The sequence below is a fragment of the Scyliorhinus torazame genome, chromosome 13 (assembly GCF_047496885.1).
Source record: "Scyliorhinus torazame isolate Kashiwa2021f chromosome 13, sScyTor2.1, whole genome shotgun sequence".
Taxonomy (NCBI): Eukaryota; Metazoa; Chordata; class Chondrichthyes; order Carcharhiniformes; family Scyliorhinidae; genus Scyliorhinus; species Scyliorhinus torazame.
The window spans coordinates 100,748,243-100,769,093 of NC_092719.1; the positions used below are offsets into that span (position 1 = coordinate 100,748,243).

At 52.0% G+C, this 20,851-nt stretch overlaps 1 protein-coding gene across 1 annotated transcript in view; it reads left to right on the forward strand.

The window, feature by feature from the left end:
- Nucleotides 1-20,851, forward strand: part of plxnd1 (plexin D1) — a 599,181-nt gene that overhangs the window by 490,335 nt on the left and 87,995 nt on the right. Inside the window, exon 35 of the mRNA XM_072471999.1 lies at nt 327-401. Within this exon, the coding sequence (XP_072328100.1) occupies nt 327-401 (75 nt within the window). The remainder of the gene's footprint in view (nt 1-326; nt 402-20,851) is intronic.

Sequence of the window (20,851 nt, forward strand, 5' to 3'; positions counted from 1 at the left end):
TTGGAATGTTAAATGGGGACAGTGGAGAGGGAGCTTTACTCTGATCCTAACCCTGTTCTGTATCTGTCCTGGGAGTGTTTGATGAGGGCAGTGTAAAGGGATCTTTACTCTGCATCTAGCCCTGTGCTGCACCTAACCTGGGAATGTTTGTTGGGGGCTGTGTAGGGGGAGCTTTACTCTGAATCTAACCATTCTCAATCTCGCTGAGGTCAATGTTAAATATTGCTTCTCTCCTCTCTGCTGATATGTTTGATGGTTCTTTGATGCTCGCTGTGGGAAGGAACAAGGCTACAGAAGTTAAAGCATTTTCCTTTTTCTTTTTACAGAAATACCAAAATGAATTTAACACCAATTTTGCGATGGGTGAAATCTACAAATACGCCAAGAGATATCGCAGTCAAGTAAGCCCATTGCTGTGTTTTGTGCTTGTGTCAGTTCACGCAGTGTCTGATCTGGATAGAAATAAGTAGGAGGAGACAGACCAAGTGACCACACACAGCCATACAAACAAACCTGCTGCTCTCTCCGGCTGCCCTACATCTCGCAGCCACTTCCTCACTAGCACGCACACACCCACTCACTGAAATCCAGTCCGGTACACACACCCACTCACTGAAATCCAGCCAGGTTCACACACCCACTCACTGAAATCCAGCCAGGTTCACACACCCACTCACTGAAATCCAGCCCGGTACACACACCCACTCACTGAAATCCAGTCCGGTACACACACCCACTCACTGAAATCCAGCCAGGTTCACACACCCACTCACTGAAATCCAGCCAGGTTCACACACCCACTCACTGAAATCTAGCCAGGTACACACCCACTCACTGAAATTGAGCCAGGTACACACCCACTCACTGAAATTGAGCCAGGTACACACCCACTCACTGAAATCCAGCCAGGTACACATCCACTCACTGAAATCCAGCCAGGTACACACACCGACTCACAGAAATCCAGTCCGGTACACACACCCACTCACTGAAATGCAGCCAGGTACAGACCCACTCACTGAAATCCAGCCAGGTACACACCCACTCACTGAAATTGAGCCAGGTACACACCCACTCACTGAAATCCAGCCAGGTACACATCCACTCACTGAAATCCAGCCAGGTACACACACCCACTCACTGAAATCCAGCCAGGTACACACCGACTCACTGAAATCCAGCCAGGTACACACACCCACTCACTGAAATCCAGCCCGGTACACATACCAACTCACTGATATCCAACCAGGTACACACACCCACTCACTGAAATCCAGTCCGGTACACACACCCACTCACTGAAATGCAGCCAGGTACACACACCCACTCACTGAAATCCAGCCAGCTACACACACCCACTCACTGAAATCCAGCCCGGTACACACACCCACTCACTGAAATGCAGCCAGGTACACACCCACTCACTAAAATCCAGCCAGGTACACACCCACTCACTGAAATCCAGTCCGGTACACACACCAACTCACTGAAATCCAGCCAGGTTCACACCCAATCACTGAAATACAGCCCGGTTCACACACCCACTCACTGAAATCCAGCCCGGTTCACACACCCACTCACTGAAATACAGGCAGGTTCACACACCCACTCACAGAAATCGAGCCAGGTACACACACCCACTCACTGAAATCCAGCCCAGTACACACACCCACTCACTGAAATACATCCCGGTACACACACCTACTCACTGAAATCCAGGCAGGTACACACACCCACTCACTGAAATCCAGCCAGGTACACACACCCACTCACTGAAATGCAGCCCGGTACACACACCCACTCACTGAAATACAGCCCGGTACACACACCCACTCACTGAAATCCAGTGAGGTTCACACACCCACTCACTGAAATCCATGCAGGTGCACACACCAACTCACTGAAATACAGCCAGGGACACACACCCACTCACTGAAATGCAGCCAGGTAAACACACCCACTCACTGAAATCCAGCCAGGTGCACACACCCACTCACTGAAATCCAGCCAGGTACACACCCACTCACAGAAATGCAGCCAGGTACACACACTCACTCACAGAAATCCAGCCCGGTACACACACCCACTCACTGAAATGCAGCCAGGTACACACCCATTCACTGAAATCCAGCCCGGTACACACACCCACTCACTGAAATCCAGTCCGGTACACACACCCACTCACTGAAATACAGCCAGGTTCACACACCCACTCACTGAAATACAGCCAGGTACACACACCCACTCACTGAAATCCAGTTCGGTACACACACCCACTTACTGAAATGCAGCCAGGTGCACACCCACTCACTGAAATCCAGCCAGGTTCACACACCCATTCACTGAAATACAGCCAGGTTCACACACCCACTCACTGAAATACAGCCAGGTACACACACACTCACTGAAATCCAGTTCGTTACACACTCCCACTTACTGAAATGCAGCCAGGTACACACCCACTCACTGAAATCCAGCCAGGTTCACACACCCACTCACTGAAATCCAGCCAGGTTCACACACCCATTCACTGAAATCCAGCCAGGTACACACACCCACTCAATGAAATCCAGTCCGGTACACACACCCACTCACTGAAATCCAGCCAGATACACACACCCACTCACTGAAATCCAGCCCGGTACACACACAAACTCACTGAAATCCAGCCAGGTTCACACACCCACTCACTGAAATCCAGCCAGGTACACACCCACTCACTGAAATCCAGCATGGTACACACACCCACTCACTGAAATCCAGCCAGGTACACACACACACTCACTGAAATCCAGCCTGGTACACACCCACTTACTGAAATCCAGCCAGGTACACACCCACTCACTGAAATCCTGCACGGTACACACACCCACTCACTGAAATCCAGCCAGGTTCACACACCCACTCACTGAAATACAGCCAGGTACACACACCCACTCACTGAAATCCAGCCAGGTTCACACACCCACTCACTGAAATCCAGCTCGGTACACACACCCACTCACTGAAATCCAGCCAGGTACACACCCACTCACTGAAATCCAGTCCGGTACACACACCCACTCACTGAAATCCAGCCCGGTTCACACACCCACTCACTGAAATCCAGCCAGATACACACCCACTCACTGAAATCCAGCCAGGTACACACACCCACTCACTGAAATCCAGCCAGGTTCACACACCCACTCACTGAAATCCAGCCAGGTACACACCCACTCACTGAAATCCAGCCAGGTACACACACCCACTCACTGAAATCCAGCCAGGTACACACACCCACTCACTGAAATCCAACCAGGTACACACACCCACTCACTGAAATCCAGCCAGGTACACACACCCAGTCACTGAAATCCAACCAGGTACACACACCCACTCACTGAAATCCAGCCAGGTACACACACCCACTCACTGAAATCCAACTAGGTACACACACCCACTCACTGAAATCCAGTCCGGTACACACACCCACTCACTGAAATCCAGTCCGGTACACACACCCACTCACTGAAATCCAACCCGGTACACACACCCACTCACTGAAATGCAGCCAGGTTCACACACCCACTCACTGAAATCCAGCCAGGTTCACACACACTCTCACTGAAATCCAGCCAGGTTCACACACCCACTCACTGAAATCCAGCCAGGTACACACACCCACTCACTGAAATCCAGCCAGGTACACACACAAACTCACTGAAATCCAGCCAGGTTCACACACCCACTCACTGAAATCCAGCCAGGTACACACACACACTCACTGAAATCCAGCCAGGTTCACACACCCACTCACTGAAATCCAGGCAGGTACACACACACACACTCACTAAAATTCAGCCAGGTTCACACACCCACTCACTGAAATCCAGTCCGGTACACACACCCATTTACTGAAATCCAGCCAGGTTCACACCCACTCACTGAAATCCAGCCAGGTTCACACACCCACTCACTGAAATCCAGCCCGGTACACACACAACTCACTGAAATCCAGCCAGGTACACACCCACTCACTGAAATCCAGCCAGGTACACACACCCACTCACTGAAATCCAGTCCGGTACACACACAAACTCACTGAAATCCAGCCAGGTTCACACACCCACTCACTTAAATACAGCCAGGTACACACACCCACTCACTGAAATACAGCCAGGTACACACACACTCACTGAAATCCAGCCCGGTACACATACCCACTCACTGAAATCCAGCCAGGTACACACACCCACTCACTGAAATCCAGCCAGGTACACACACCCACTCACTTAAATACAGCCAGGTACACACACCCACTCACTGAAATACAGCCAGGTACACACACACTCACTGAAATCCAGCCCGGTACACATACCCACTCACTGAAATCCAGCCAGGTACACACACCCACTCACTGAAATCCAGCCAGGTACACACACCCACTCACTGAAATCCAGCCAGGTACACACACACTCTCACTGAAATCCAGCCAGGTACACACACACTCTCACTGAAATCCAGCCCGGTACACACACAACTACTCACTGAAATGCATCCAGGTACACACCCCCTCACTGAAATCCAGCCAGGTACACACACACTCTCACTGAAATCCAGCCAGGTACACACACCCACTCACTGAAATCCAGCCAGGTTCACACACCCACTCACTGAAATCCAGCTCGGTACACACACCCACTCACTGAAATCCAGCCAGGTACACACCCACTCACTGAAATCCAGTCCGGTACACACACCCACTCACTGAAATCCAGCCCGGTTCACACACCCACTCACTGAAATCCAGCCAGATACACACCCACTCACTGAAATCCAGCCAGGTACACACACCCACTCACTGAAATCCAGCCAGGTTCACACACCCACTCACTGAAATCCAGCCAGGTACACACCCACTCACTGAAATCCAGCCAGGTACACACACCCACTCACTGAAATCCAGCCAGGTACACACACCCACTCACTGAAATCCAACCAGGTACACACACCCACTCACTGAAATCCAGCCAGGTACACACACCCAGTCACTGAAATCCAACCAGGTACACACACCCACTCACTGAAATCCAGCCAGGTACACACACCCACTCACTGAAATCCAACTAGGTACACACACCCACTCACTGAAATCCAGTCCGGTACACACACCCACTCACTGAAATCCAGTCCGGTACACACACCCACTCACTGAAATCCAACCCGGTACACACACCCACTCACTGAAATGCAGCCAGGTTCACACACCCACTCACTGAAATCCAGCCAGGTTCACACACACTCTCACTGAAATCCAGCCAGGTTCACACACCCACTCACTGAAATCCAGCCAGGTACACACACCCACTCACTGAAATCCAGCCAGGTACACACACAAACTCACTGAAATCCAGCCAGGTTCACACACCCACTCACTGAAATCCAGCCAGGTACACACACACACTCACTGAAATCCAGCCAGGTTCACACACCCACTCACTGAAATCCAGGCAGGTACACACACACACACTCACTAAAATTCAGCCAGGTTCACACACCCACTCACTGAAATCCAGTCCGGTACACACACCCATTTACTGAAATCCAGCCAGGTTCACACCCACTCACTGAAATCCAGCCAGGTTCACACACCCACTCACTGAAATCCAGCCCGGTACACACACAACTCACTGAAATCCAGCCAGGTACACACCCACTCACTGAAATCCAGCCAGGTACACACACCCACTCACTGAAATCCAGTCCGGTACACACACAAACTCACTGAAATCCAGCCAGGTTCACACACCCACTCACTTAAATACAGCCAGGTACACACACCCACTCACTGAAATACAGCCAGGTACACACACACTCACTGAAATCCAGCCCGGTACACATACCCACTCACTGAAATCCAGCCAGGTACACACACCCACTCACTGAAATCCAGCCAGGTACACACACCCACTCACTTAAATACAGCCAGGTACACACACCCACTCACTGAAATACAGCCAGGTACACACACACTCACTGAAATCCAGCCCGGTACACATACCCACTCACTGAAATCCAGCCAGGTACACACACCCACTCACTGAAATCCAGCCAGGTACACACACCCACTCACTGAAATCCAGCCAGGTACACACACACTCTCACTGAAATCCAGCCAGGTACACACACACTCTCACTGAAATCCAGCCCGGTACACACACAACTACTCACTGAAATGCATCCAGGTACACACCCCCTCACTGAAATCCAGCCAGGTACACACACACTCTCACTGAAATCCAGCCAGGTACACACACCTACTCACTGAAATGCAGCCAGGGAAACACCCACTCACTGAAATCCTGCCAGGTACACAACCACTCACTGAAATCCAGCCAGGTACACACCCACTCACTGAAATCCAGCCAGGTGTACACACCCGCTCACTGAAATGCAGCCAGGTACACACCCACTCACTGAAATCCAGCCAGGTACACACACCCACTCACTGAAATCCAGCCAGGTACACACACCCACTCACTGAAATCCAACCAGGTACACATACCCACTCACTGAAATCCAGCCAGGTACACACACCCAGTCACTGAAATCCAACCAGGTACACACACCCACTCACTGAAATCCAGCCAGGTACACACACCCACTCACTGAAATCCAACCAGGTACACACACCCACTCACTGAAATCCAGTCCGGTACACACACCCACTCACTGAAATCCAGTCCGGTACACACACCCACTCACTGAAATCCAACCCGGTACACACACCCACTCACTGAAATGCAGCCAGGTTCACACACCCACTCACTGAAATCCAGCCAGGTTCACACACACTCTCACTGAAATCCAGCCAGGTTCACACACCCACTCACTGAAATCCAGCCAGGTACACACACCCACTCACTGAAATCCAGCCAGGTACACACACAAACTCACTGAAATCCAGCCAGGTTCACACACCCACTCACTGAAATCCAGCCAGGTACACACACACACTCACTGAAATCCAGCCAGGTTCACACACCCACTCACTGAAATCCAGGCAGGTACACACACACACACTCACTAAAATCCAGCCAGGTTCACACACCCACTCACTGAAATCCAGTCCGGTACACACACCCATTTACTGAAATCCAGCCAGGTTCACACCCACTCACTGAAATCCAGCCAGGTTCACACACCCACTCACTGAAATCCAGCCCGGTACACACACAACTCACTGAAATCCAGCCAGGTACACACCCACTCACTGAAATCCAGCCAGGTACACACACCCACTCACTGAAATCCAGTCCGGTACACACACAAACTCACTGAAATCCAGCCAGGTTCACACACCCACACACTTAAATACAGCCAGGTACACACACCCACTCACTGAAATACAGCCAGGTACACACACACTCACTGAAATCCAGCCCGGTACACATACCCACTCACTGAAATCCAGCCAGGTACACACACCCACTCACTGAAATCCAGCCAGGTACACACACCCACTCACTTAAATACAGCCAGGTACACACACCCACTCACTGAAATACAGCCAGGTACACACACACTCACTGAAATCCAGCCCGGTACACATACCCACTCACTGAAATCCAGCCAGGTACACACACCCACTCACTGAAATCCAGCCAGGTACACACACCCACTCACTGAAATCCAGCCAGGTACACACACACTCTCACTGAAATCCAGCCAGGTACACACACACTCTCACTGAAATCCAGCCCGGTACACACACAACTACTCACTGAAATGCATCCAGGTACACACCCCCTCACTGAAATCCAGCCAGGTACACACACCCACTCACTGAAATCCAGCCAGGTACACACACCCACTCACTGAAATCCAGCCAGGTACACACCCACTCACTGGAATCCAGCCAGGTACACACCCACTCACTGAAATCCAGCCAGATGCACACACCTACTCACTGAAATGCAGCCAGGTACACACCCACTCACTGAAATCCAGCACGGTACACACACCCACTCACTGAAATACAGCCAGGTACATACACCCACTCACTGAAATTCAGCCAGGTACACACACACTCTCACTGAAATCCAGCCCGGTACACACACAACTACTCACTGAAATGCAGCCAGGTACACACCCACTCACTGAAATCCAGCCCGGTACACACACCCACTCACTGAAATCCAGCCAGGTACAAACACCCACTCACTGAAATGCAGCCAGGTACACACGCACTCACTGAAATCCAGCCCGGTACACACACCCACTCACTGAAATCCAGCCAGGTACACACACCCACTCACTGAAATACAGCCAGGTACACACACCCACTCACTGAAATCCAGCCAGGTACACACACACTCTCACTGAAATCCAGCCCGGTACACACACAACTACTCACTGAAATGCAGCCAGGTACACACACACTCTCACTGAAATCCAGCCCGGTACACACACAACTACTCACTGAAATGCAGCCAGGTACACACCCACTCACTGAAATCCAGGCAGGTACACACACACTCTCACTGAAATCCAGCCAGGTACACACCCACTCACTGAAATCCAGCCAGGTGCACACACCCACTCACTGAAATGCAGCCAGGTACACACCCACTCACTGAAATCCAGCCCGGTACACACACCCACTCACTGAAATGCAGCCAGGTACACACACCCACTCACTGAAATCCAGCCAGGTACACACCCACTCACTGAAATCCAGCCAGGTACACACCCACTCACTGAAATCCAGCCAGATGCACACACCCACTCACTGAAATGCAGCCAGGGACACACCCACTCACTGAAATCCAGCCCGGTACACACACCCACTCACTGAAAGCCAGCCCGGTACACACACCCACTCACTGAAATGCAGCCAGGTACACACACGCACTCACTGAAATCCAGCCCGGTACACACACACACTCACTGAAATCCAGTCCGGTACACACACCCACTCACTGAAATCCAGCCAGGTACTCACCCACTGACTGAAATGCAGCCAGGTACACACCCACTCACTGAAACCCAGCCCGGTACACACCCACTCACTGAAATCCAGTCCGGTACACACACCCATTCACTGAAATCCAGCCAGGTTCACACCCACTCACTGAAATCCAGCCAGGTTCACACACCCACTCACTGAAATCCAGCCAGGTACACACCCACTCACTGAAATGCAGCCAGGTACACACCCACTCACTGGAATCCAGCCAGGTACACACCCACTCACTGAAATCCAGCCAGATGCACACACCTACTCACTGAAATGCAGCCAGGTACACACCCACTCACTGAAATCCAGCCAGGTACACACACCCACTCAGTGAAATACAGCCAGGTACATACACCCACTCACTGAAATCCAGCCAGGTACACACACACTCTCACTGAAATCAAGCCCGGTACACACACCCACTCACTGAAATCCTGCCCGGTGCACACACCCACTCACTGAAATGCAGCCAGGTACACACATCCACTCACTGAAATACAGCCAGGTACACACACCCACTCACTGAAATCAAGCCCGGTACACACACCCACTCACTGAAATCCTGCCCGGTGCACACACCCACTCACTGAAATGCAGCCAGGTACACACACCCACTCACTGAAATACAGCCAGGTACACACACCCACTCACTGAAATCAAGCCCGGTACACACACCCACTCACTGAAATCCTGCCCGGTGCACACACCCACTCACTGAAATGCAGCCAGGTACACACACCCACTCACTGAAATCCAGCCAGCTACACACACCCACTCACTGAAATCCAGCCCGGTACACACACCCACTCACTGAAATGCAGCCAGGTACACACCCACTCACTAAAATCCAGCCAGGTACACACCCACTCACTGAAATCCAGTCCGGTACACACAACCACTCACTGAAATCCAGCCAGGTTCACACCCAATCACTGAAATACAGCCCGGTTCACACACCCACTCACTGAAATCCAGCCCGGTTCACACACCCACTCACTGAAATACAGGCAGGTTCACACACCCACTCACAGAAATCCAGCCAGGTACACACACCCACTCACTGAAATCCAGCCCAGTACACACACCCACTCACTGAAATACATCCCGGTACACACACCTACTCACTGAAATGCAGCCCGGTACACACACCCACTCACTGAAATACAGCCCGGTACACACACCCACTCACTGAAATCCAGTGAGGTTCACACACCCACTCACTGAAATCCATGCAGGTACACACACCAACTCACTGAAATACAGCCAGGGACACACACCCACTCACTGAAATGCAGCCAGGTAAACACACCCACTCACTGAAATCCAGCCAGGTGCACACACCCACTCACTGAAATCCAGTCCGGTACACACACCCATTTACTGAAATCCAGCCAGGTTCACACCCACTCACTGAAATCCAGCCAGGTTCACACACCCACTCACTGAAATCCAGCCCGGTACACACACCCATTTACTGAAATCCAGCCAGGTTCACACCCACTCACTGAAATCCAGCCAGGTACACACCTACTCACTGAAATCCAGCCAGGTACACACCCACTCACTGAAATCCAGCCAGATGCACACACCCACTCACTGAAATGCAGCCAGGTTCACACACCCACTCACTGAAATCCAGGCAGGTACACACACACACTCACTAAAATCCAGCCAGGTTCACACACCCACTCACTGAAATCCAGTCCGGTACACACTCCCATTTACTGAAATCCAGCCAGGTTCACACCCACTCACTGAAATCCAGCCAGGTTCACACACCCACTCACTGAAATCCAGCCCGGTACACACACAAACTCACTGAAATCCAGCCAGGTACACACCCACTCACTGAAATCCAGCCAGGTTCACACACCCACTCACTGAAATCCAGTCCGGTAAACACACAAACTCACTGAAATCCAGCCAGGTTCACACACCCACTCACTGAAATCCAGCCAGGTACACACACCCACTCACTGAAATCCAGTCCAGTACACACACAAACTCACTGAAATCCAGCCAGGTTCACACACCCACTCACTTAAATACAGCCAGGTACACACCCACTCACTGAAATCCAGCCCGGTACACACACCCACTCACTGAAATGCAGCCAGGTACACACACCCACTCACTGAAATCCAGCCAGGTACACACCCACTCACTGAAATCCAGCCAGGTACACACCCACTCACTGAAATCCAGCCAGATGCACACACCCACTCACTGAAATGCAGCCAGGGACACACCCACTCACTGAAATCCAGCCCGGTACACACACCCACTCACTGAAAGCCAGCCCGGTACACACACCCACTCACTGAAATGCAGCCAGGTACACACACGCACTCACTGAAATCCAGCCCGGTACACACACACACTCACTGAAATCCAGTCCGGTACACACACCCACTCACTGAAATCCAGCCAGGTACTCACCCACTGACTGAAATGCAGCCAGGTACACACCCACTAACTGAAACCCAGCCCGGTACACACCCACTCACTGAAATCCAGTCCGGTACACACACCCATTCACTGAAATCCAGCCAGGTTCACACCCACTCACTGAAATCCAGCCAGGTTCACACACCCACTCACTGAAATCCAGCCAGGTACACACCCACTCACTGAAATGCAGCCAGGTACACACCCACTCACTGGAATCCAGCCAGGTACACACCCACTCACTGAAATCCAGCCAGATGCACACACCTACTCACTGAAATGCAGCCAGGTACACACCCACTCACTGAAATCCAGCCAGGTACACACACCCACTCACTGAAATACAGCCAGGTACATACACCCACTCACTGAAATCCAGCCAGGTACACACACACTCTCACTGAAATCAAGCCCGGTACACACACCCACTCACTGAAATCCTGCCCGGTGCACACACCCACTCACTGAAATGCAGCCAGGTACACACATCCACTCACTGAAATACAGCCAGGTACACACACCCACTCACTGAAATCAAGCCCGGTACACACACCCACTCACTGAAATCCTGCCCGGTGCACACACCCACTCACTGAAATGCAGCCAGGTACACACACCCACTCACTGAAATACAGCCAGGTACACACACCCACTCACTGAAATCAAGCCCGGTACACACACCCACTCACTGAAATCCTGCCCGGTGCACACACCCACTCACTGAAATGCAGCCAGGTACACACACCCACTCACTGAAATCCAGCCAGCTACACACACCCACTCACTGAAATCCAGCCCGGTACACACACCCACTCACTGAAATGCAGCCAGGTACACACCCACTCACTAAAATCCAGCCAGGTACACACCCACTCACTGAAATCCAGTCCGGTACACACAACCACTCACTGAAATCCAGCCAGGTTCACACCCAATCACTGAAATACAGCCCGGTTCACACACCCAGTCACTGAAATCCAGCCCGGTTCACACACCCACTCACTGAAATACAGGCAGGTTCACACACCCACTCACAGAAATCCAGCCAGGTACACACACCCACTCACTGAAATCCAGCCCAGTACACACACCCACTCACTGAAATACATCCCGGTACACACACCTACTCACTGTAATGCAGCCCGGTACACACACCCACTCACTGAAATACAGCCCGGTACACACACCCACTCACTGAAATCCAGTGAGGTTCACACACCCACTCACTGAAATCCATGCAGGTACACACACCAACTCACTGAAATACAGCCAGGGACACACACCCACTCACTGAAATGCAGCCAGGTAAACACACCCACTCACTGAAATCCAGCCAGGTGCACACACCCACTCACTGAAATCCAGTCCGGTACACACACCCATTTACTGAAATCCAGCCAGGTTCACACCCACTCACTGAAATCCAGCCAGGTTCACACACCCACTCACTGAAATCCAGCCCGGTACACACACCCATTTACTGAAATCCAGCCAGGTTCACACCCACTCACTGAAATCCAGCCAGGTACACACCCACTCACTGAAATCCAGCCAGGTACACACCCACTCACTGAAATCCAGCCAGATGCACACACCCACTCACTGAAATGCAGCCAGGTTCACACACCCACTCACTGAAATCCAGGCAGGTACACACACACACTCACTAAAATCCAGCCAGGTTCACACACCCACTCACTGAAATCCAGTCCGGTACACACACCCATTTACTGAAATCCAGCCAGGTTCACACCCACTCACTGAAATCCAGCCAGGTTCACACACCCACTCACTGAAATCCAGCCCGGTACACACACAAACTCACTGAAATCCAGCCAGGTACACACCCACTCACTGAAATCCAGCCAGGTTCACACACCCACTCACTGAAATCCAGTCCGGTACACACACAAACTCACTGAAATCCAGCCAGGTTCACACACCCACTCACTTAAATACAGCCAGGTACACATACCCACTCAATGAAATACAGCCAGGTACACACACACTCACTGAAATCCAGCCCGGTACACATACCCACTCACTGAAATCCAGCCAGGTACACACACCCACTCACTGAAATCCAGCCAGGTACACACACCCACTCACTGAAATCCAGCCAGGTACACACACACTCTCACTGAAATCCAGCCCGGTACACACACAACTACTCACTGAAATGCATCCAGGTACACACCCCCTCACTGAAATCCAGCCAGGTACACACACCCACTCACTGAAATCCAGCCAGGTACACACACCCACTCACTGAAATCCAGCCAGGTACACACCCACTCACTGGAATCCAGCCAGGTACACACCCACTCACTGAAATCCAGCCAGATGCACACACCTACTCACTGAAATGCAGCCAGGTACACACCCACTCACTGAAATCCAGCACGGTACACACACCCACTCACTGAAATACAGCCAGGTACATACACCCACTCACTGAAATCCAGCCAGGTACACACACACTCTCACTGAAATCCAGCCCGGTACACACACAACTACTCACTGAAATGCAGCCAGGTACACACCCACTCACTGAAATCCAGCCCGGTACACACACCCACTCACTGAAATCCAGCCAGGTACAAACACCCACTCACTGAAATGCAGCCAGGTACACACCCACTCACTGAAATCCAGCCCGGTACACACACCCACTCACTGAAATCCAGCCAGGTACACACACCCACTCACTGAAATACAGCCAGGTACACACACCCACTCACTGAAATGCAGCCAGGTACACACACACTCTCACTGAAATCCAGCCCGGTACACACACAACTACTCACTGAAATGCAGCCAGGTACACACCCACTCACTGAAATCCAGGCAGGTACACACACACTCTCACTGAAATCCAGCCAGGTACACACCCACTCACTGAAATCCAGCCAGGTGCACTCACCCACTCACTGAAATGCAGCCAGGTACACACCCACTCACTGAAATCCAGCCCGGTACACACACCCACACACTGAAATGCAGCCAGGTACACACACCCACTCACTGAAATCCAGCCAGGTACACACCCACTCACTGAAATCCAGCCAGGTACACACCCACTCACTGAAATCCAGCCAGATGCACACACCCACTCACTGAAATGCAGCCAGGGACACACCCACTCACTGAAATCCAGCCCGGTACACACACCCACTCACTGAAAGCCAGCCCGGTACACACACCCACTCACTGAAATGCAGCCAGGTACACACACGCACTCACTGAAATCCAGCCCGGTGCACACACCCACTCACTGAAATCCAGCCAGGTACACACCCACTCACTGAAATGCAGCCAGGTACACACCCACTCACTGAAACCCAGCCCGGTACACACCCACTCACTGAAATCCAGCCCGGTACACACACCCATTCACTGAAATCCAGCCAGGTTCACACCCACTCACTGAAATCCAGCCAGGTTCACACACCCACTCACTGAAATCCAGCCAGGTACACACCCACTCACTGAAATGCAGCCAGGTACACACACCCACTCACTGAAATCCAGCCAGGTACACACCCACTCACTGGAATCCAGCCAGGTACACACCCACTCACTGAAATCCAGCCAGATGCACACACCTACTCACTGAAATGCAGCCAGGTACACACCCACTCACTGAAATCCAGCCAGGTACACACACCCACTCACTGAAGTACAGCCAGGTACATACACCCACTCACTGAAATCCAGCCAGGTACACACACACTCTCACTGAAATCAAGCCCGGTACACACACCCACTCACTGAAATCCTGCCCGGTGCACACACCCACTCACTGAAATGCAGCCAGGTACACACACCCACTCACTGAAATCCAGTCCGGTACACACACAAACTCACTGAAATCCAGCCAGGTTCACACACCCACTCACTTAAATACAGCCAGGTACACACACCCACTCACTGAAATACAGCCAGGTACACACACACTCACTGAAATCCAGCCCGGTACACATACCCACTCACTGAAATCCAGCCAGGTACACACACCCACTCACTGAAATCCAGCCAGGTACACATACCCACTCACTGAAATCCAGCCAGGTACACACACACTCTCACTGAAATCCAGCCCGGTACACACACAACTACTCACTGAAATGCATCCAGGTACACACCCCCTCACTGAAATCCAGCCAGGTACACACACACTCTCACTGAAATCCAGCCAGGTACACACACCTACTCACTGAAATGCAGCCAGGGAAACACCCACTCACTGAAATCCAGCCAGGTACACACACCCACTCACTGAAATCCTGCCAGGTACACACCCACTCACTGAAATCCAGCCAGGTACACACCCACTCACTGAAATCCAGCCAGGTGTACACACCCGCTCACTGAAATGCAGCCAGGTACACACCCACTCACTGAAATCCAGCCCGGTACACACACCCACTCACTGAAATGCAGCCCGGTACACACACCCACTCACTGAAATCCAGCCAGGTACACACACCCACTCACTGAAATCCAGCCAGGTACACACCCACTCACTGGAATCCAGCCAGGTACACACCCACTCACTGAAATCCAGCCAGATGCACACACCTACTCACTGAAATGCAGCCAGGTACACACCCACTCACTGAAATCCAGCACGGTACACACACCCACTCACTGAAATACAGCCAGGTACATACACCCACTCACTGAAATCCAGCCCGGTACACACACAACTACTCACTGAAATGCAGCCAGGTACACACCCACTCACTGAAATCCAGCCCGGTACACACACCCACTCACTGAAATCCAGCCAGGTACAAACACCCACTCACTGAAATGCAGCCAGGTACACACCCACTCACTGAAATCCAGCCCGGTACACACACCCACTCACTGAAATCCAGCCAGGTACACACACCCACTCACTGAAATACAGCCAGGTACACACACCCACTCACTGAAATCCAGCCAGGTACACACACACTCTCACTGAAATCCAGCCCGGTACACACACAACTACTCACTGAAATGCAGCCAGGTACACACACACTCTCACTGAAATCCAGCCCGGTACACACACAACTACTCACTGAAATGCAGCCAGGTACACACCCACTCACTGAAATCCAGGCAGGTACACACACACTCTCACTGAAATCCAGCCAGGTACACACCCACTCACTGAAATCCAGCCAGGTGCACACACCCACTCACTGAAATGCAGCCAGGTACACACCCACTCACTGAAATCCAGCCCGGTACACACACCCACTCACTGAAATGCAGCCAGGTACACACACCCACTCACTGAAATCCAGCCAGGTACACACCCACTCACTGAAATCCAGCCAGGTACACACCCACTCACTGAAATCCAGCCAGATGCACACACCCACTCACTGAAATGCAGCCAGGGACACACCCACTCACTGAAATCCAGCCCGGTACACACACCCACTCACTGAAAGCCACCCCGGTACACACACCCACTCACTGAAATGCAGCCAGGTACACACACGCACTCACTGAAATCCAGCACGGTACACACACCCACTCACTGAAATCCAGCCAGGTACACACCCACTCACTGAAATGCAGCCAGGTACACATCCACTCACTGAAACCCAGCCCGGTACACACCCACTCACTGAAATCCAGTCCGGTACACACACCCATTCACTGAAATCCAGCCAGGTTCACACCCACTCACTGAAATCCAGCCAGGTTCACACACCCACTCACTGAAATCCAGCCAGGTACACACCCACTCACTGAAATGCAGCCAGGTACACACACCCACTCACTGTAATCCAGCCAGGTACACACCCACTCACTGGAATCCAGCCAGGTACACACCCACTCACTGAAATCCAGCCAGATGCACACACCTACTCACTGAAATGCAGCCAGGTACACACCCACTCACTGAAATCCAGCCAGGTACACACACCCACTCACTGAAATAAAGCCAGGTACATACACCCACTCACTGAAATCCAGCCAGGTACACACACACTCTCACTGAAATCAAGCCCGGTACACACACCCACTCACTGAAATCCTGCCCGGTGCACACACCCACTCACTGAAATGCAGCCAGGTACACACACCCACTCACTGAAATACAGCCAGGTACACACACCCACTCACTGAAATCAAGCCCGGTACACACACCCACTCACTGAAATCCTGCCCGGTGCACACACCCACTCACTGAAATGCAGCCAGGTACACACACCCACTCACTGAAATACAGCCAGGTACACACACCCACTCACTGAAATCAAGCCCGGTACACACACCCACTCACTGAAATCCTGCCCGGTGCACACACCCACTCACTGAAATGCAGCCAGGTACACACACCCACTCACTGAAATCCAGCCAGCTACACACACCCACTCACTGAAATCCAGCCCGGTCCACACAGCCACTCACTGAAATGCAGCCAGGTACACACCCACTCACTAAAATCCAGCCAGGTACACACCCACTCACTGAAATCCAGTCCGGTACACACAACCACTCACTGAAATCCAGCCAGGTTCACACCCAATCACTGAAATACAGCCCGGTTCACACACCCACTCACTGAAATCCAGCCCGGTTCACACACCCACTCACTGAAATACAGGCAGGTTCACACACCCACTCACAGAAATCCAGCCAGGTACACACACCCACTCACTGAAATCCAGCCCAGTACACACACCCACTCACTGAAATACATCCCGGTACACACACCTACTCACTGAAATGCAGCCCGGTACACACACCCACTCACTGAAATACAGCCCGGTACACACACCCACTCACTGAAATCCAGTGAGGTTCACACACCCACTCACTGAAATCCATGCAGGTACACACACCAACTCACTGAAATACAGCCAGGGACACACACCCACTCACTGAAATGCAGCCAGGTAAACACACCCACTCACTGAAATCCAGCCAGGTGCACACACCCACTCACTGAAATCCAGCCAGGTACACACCCACTCACTGAAATGCAGCCAGGTACACACACTCACTCACAGAAATCCAGCCCGGTACACACACCCACTCACTGAAATGCAGCCAGGTACACACCCATTCACTGAAATCCAGCCCGGTACACACACCCACTCACTGAAATCCAGTCCGGTACACACACCCACTCACTGAAATACAGCCAGGTTCACACACCCACTCACTGAAATACAGCCAGGTACACACACCCACTCACTGAAATCCAGTTCGGTACACACACCCACTTACTGAAATGCAGCCAGGTGCACACCCACTCACTGAAATCCAGCCAGGTTCACACACCCATTCACTGAAATACAGCCAGGTTCACACACCCACTCACTGAAATACAGCCAGGTACACACCCACTCACTGAAATCCAGTTCGGTACACACTCCCACTTACTGAAATGCAGCCAGGTACACACCCACTCACTGAAATCCAGCCAGGTTCACACACCCACTCACTGAAATCCAGCCAGGTTCACACACCCACTCACTGAAATCCAGCCAGGTACACACACCCACTCAATGAAATCCAGTCCGGTACACACACCCACTCACTGAAATCCAGCCAGATACACACACCCACTCACTGAAATCCAGCCCGGTACACACACAAACTCACTGAAATCCAGCCAGGTTCACACACCCACTCACTGAAATCCAGCCAGGTACACACCCACTCACTGAAATCCAGCATGGTACACACACCCACTCACTGAAATCCAGCCAGGTACACACACACACTCACTGAAATCCAGCCTGGTACACACCCACTCACTGAAATCCAGCCAGGTACACACCCACTCACTGAAATCCTGCACGGTACACACACCCACTCACTGAAATCCAGCCAGGTTCACACACCCACTCACTGAAATACAGCCAGGTACACACACCCACTCACTGAAATCCAGCCAGGTTCACACACCCACTCACTGAAATCCAGCTCGGTACACACACCCACTCACTGAAATCCAGCCAGGTACACACCCACTCACTGAAATCCAGTCCGGTACACACACCCACTCACTGAAATCCAGCCCGGTTCACACACCCACTCACTGAAATCCAGCCAGATACACACCCACTCACTGAAATCCAGCCAGGTACACACACCCACTCACTGAAATCCAGCCAGGTTCACACACCCACTCACTGAAATCCAGCCAGGTACACACCCACTCACTGAAATCCAGCCAGGTACACACACCCACTCACTGAAATCCAGCCAGGTACACACACCCACTCACTGAAATCCAACCAGGTACACACACCCACTCACTGAAATCCAGCCAGGTACACACACCCAGTCACTGAAATCCAACCAGGTACACACACCCACTCACTGAAATCCAGCCAGGTACACACACCCACTCACTGAAATCCAACCAGGTACACACACCCACTCACTGAAATCCAGTCCGGTACACACACCCACTCACTGAAATCCAGTCCGGTACACACACCCACTCACTGAAATCCAACCCGGTACACACACCCACTCACTGAAATGCAGCCAGGTTCACACACCCACTCACTGAAATCCAGCCAGGTTCACACACCCACTCACTGAAATCCAGCCAGGTACACACACACTCTCACTGAAATCCAGCCAGGTTCACACACCCACTCACTGAAATCCAGCCAGGTACACACACCCACTCACTGAAATCCAGCCAGGTACACACACAAACTCACTGAAATCCAGCCAGGCTCACACACCCACTCACTGAAATCCAGCCAGGTACACACACACACTCACTGAAATCCAGCCAGGTTCACACACCCACTCACTGAAATCCAGGCAGGTACACACACACACTCACTAAAATCCAGCCAGGTTCACACACCCACTCACTGAAATCCAGTCCGGTACACACACCCATTTACTGAAATCCAGCCAGGTTCACACCCACTCACTGAAATCCAGCCAGGTTCACACACCCACTCACTGAAATCCAGCCCGGTACACACACAAACTCACTGAAATCCAGCCAGGTACACACCCACTCACTGAAATCCAGCCAGGTTCACACACCCACTCACTGAAATCCAGTCCGGTAAACACACAAACTCACTGAAATCCAGCCAGGTTCACACACCCACTCACTGAAATCCAGCCAGGTACACACACCCACTCACTGAAATCCAGTCCGGTACACACACAAACTCACTGAAATCCAGTCCGGTACACACACCCACTCACTGAAATCCAGCCAGGTACACACACCCACTCACTGAAATCCAGTCCGGTACACACACAAACTCACTGAAATCCAGCCAGGTTCACACACCCACTCACTTAAATACAGCCAGGTACACACACCCACTCACTGAAATACAGCCAGGTACACACACACTCACTGAAATCCAGCCCGGTACACACACCCACTCACTGAAATCCAGC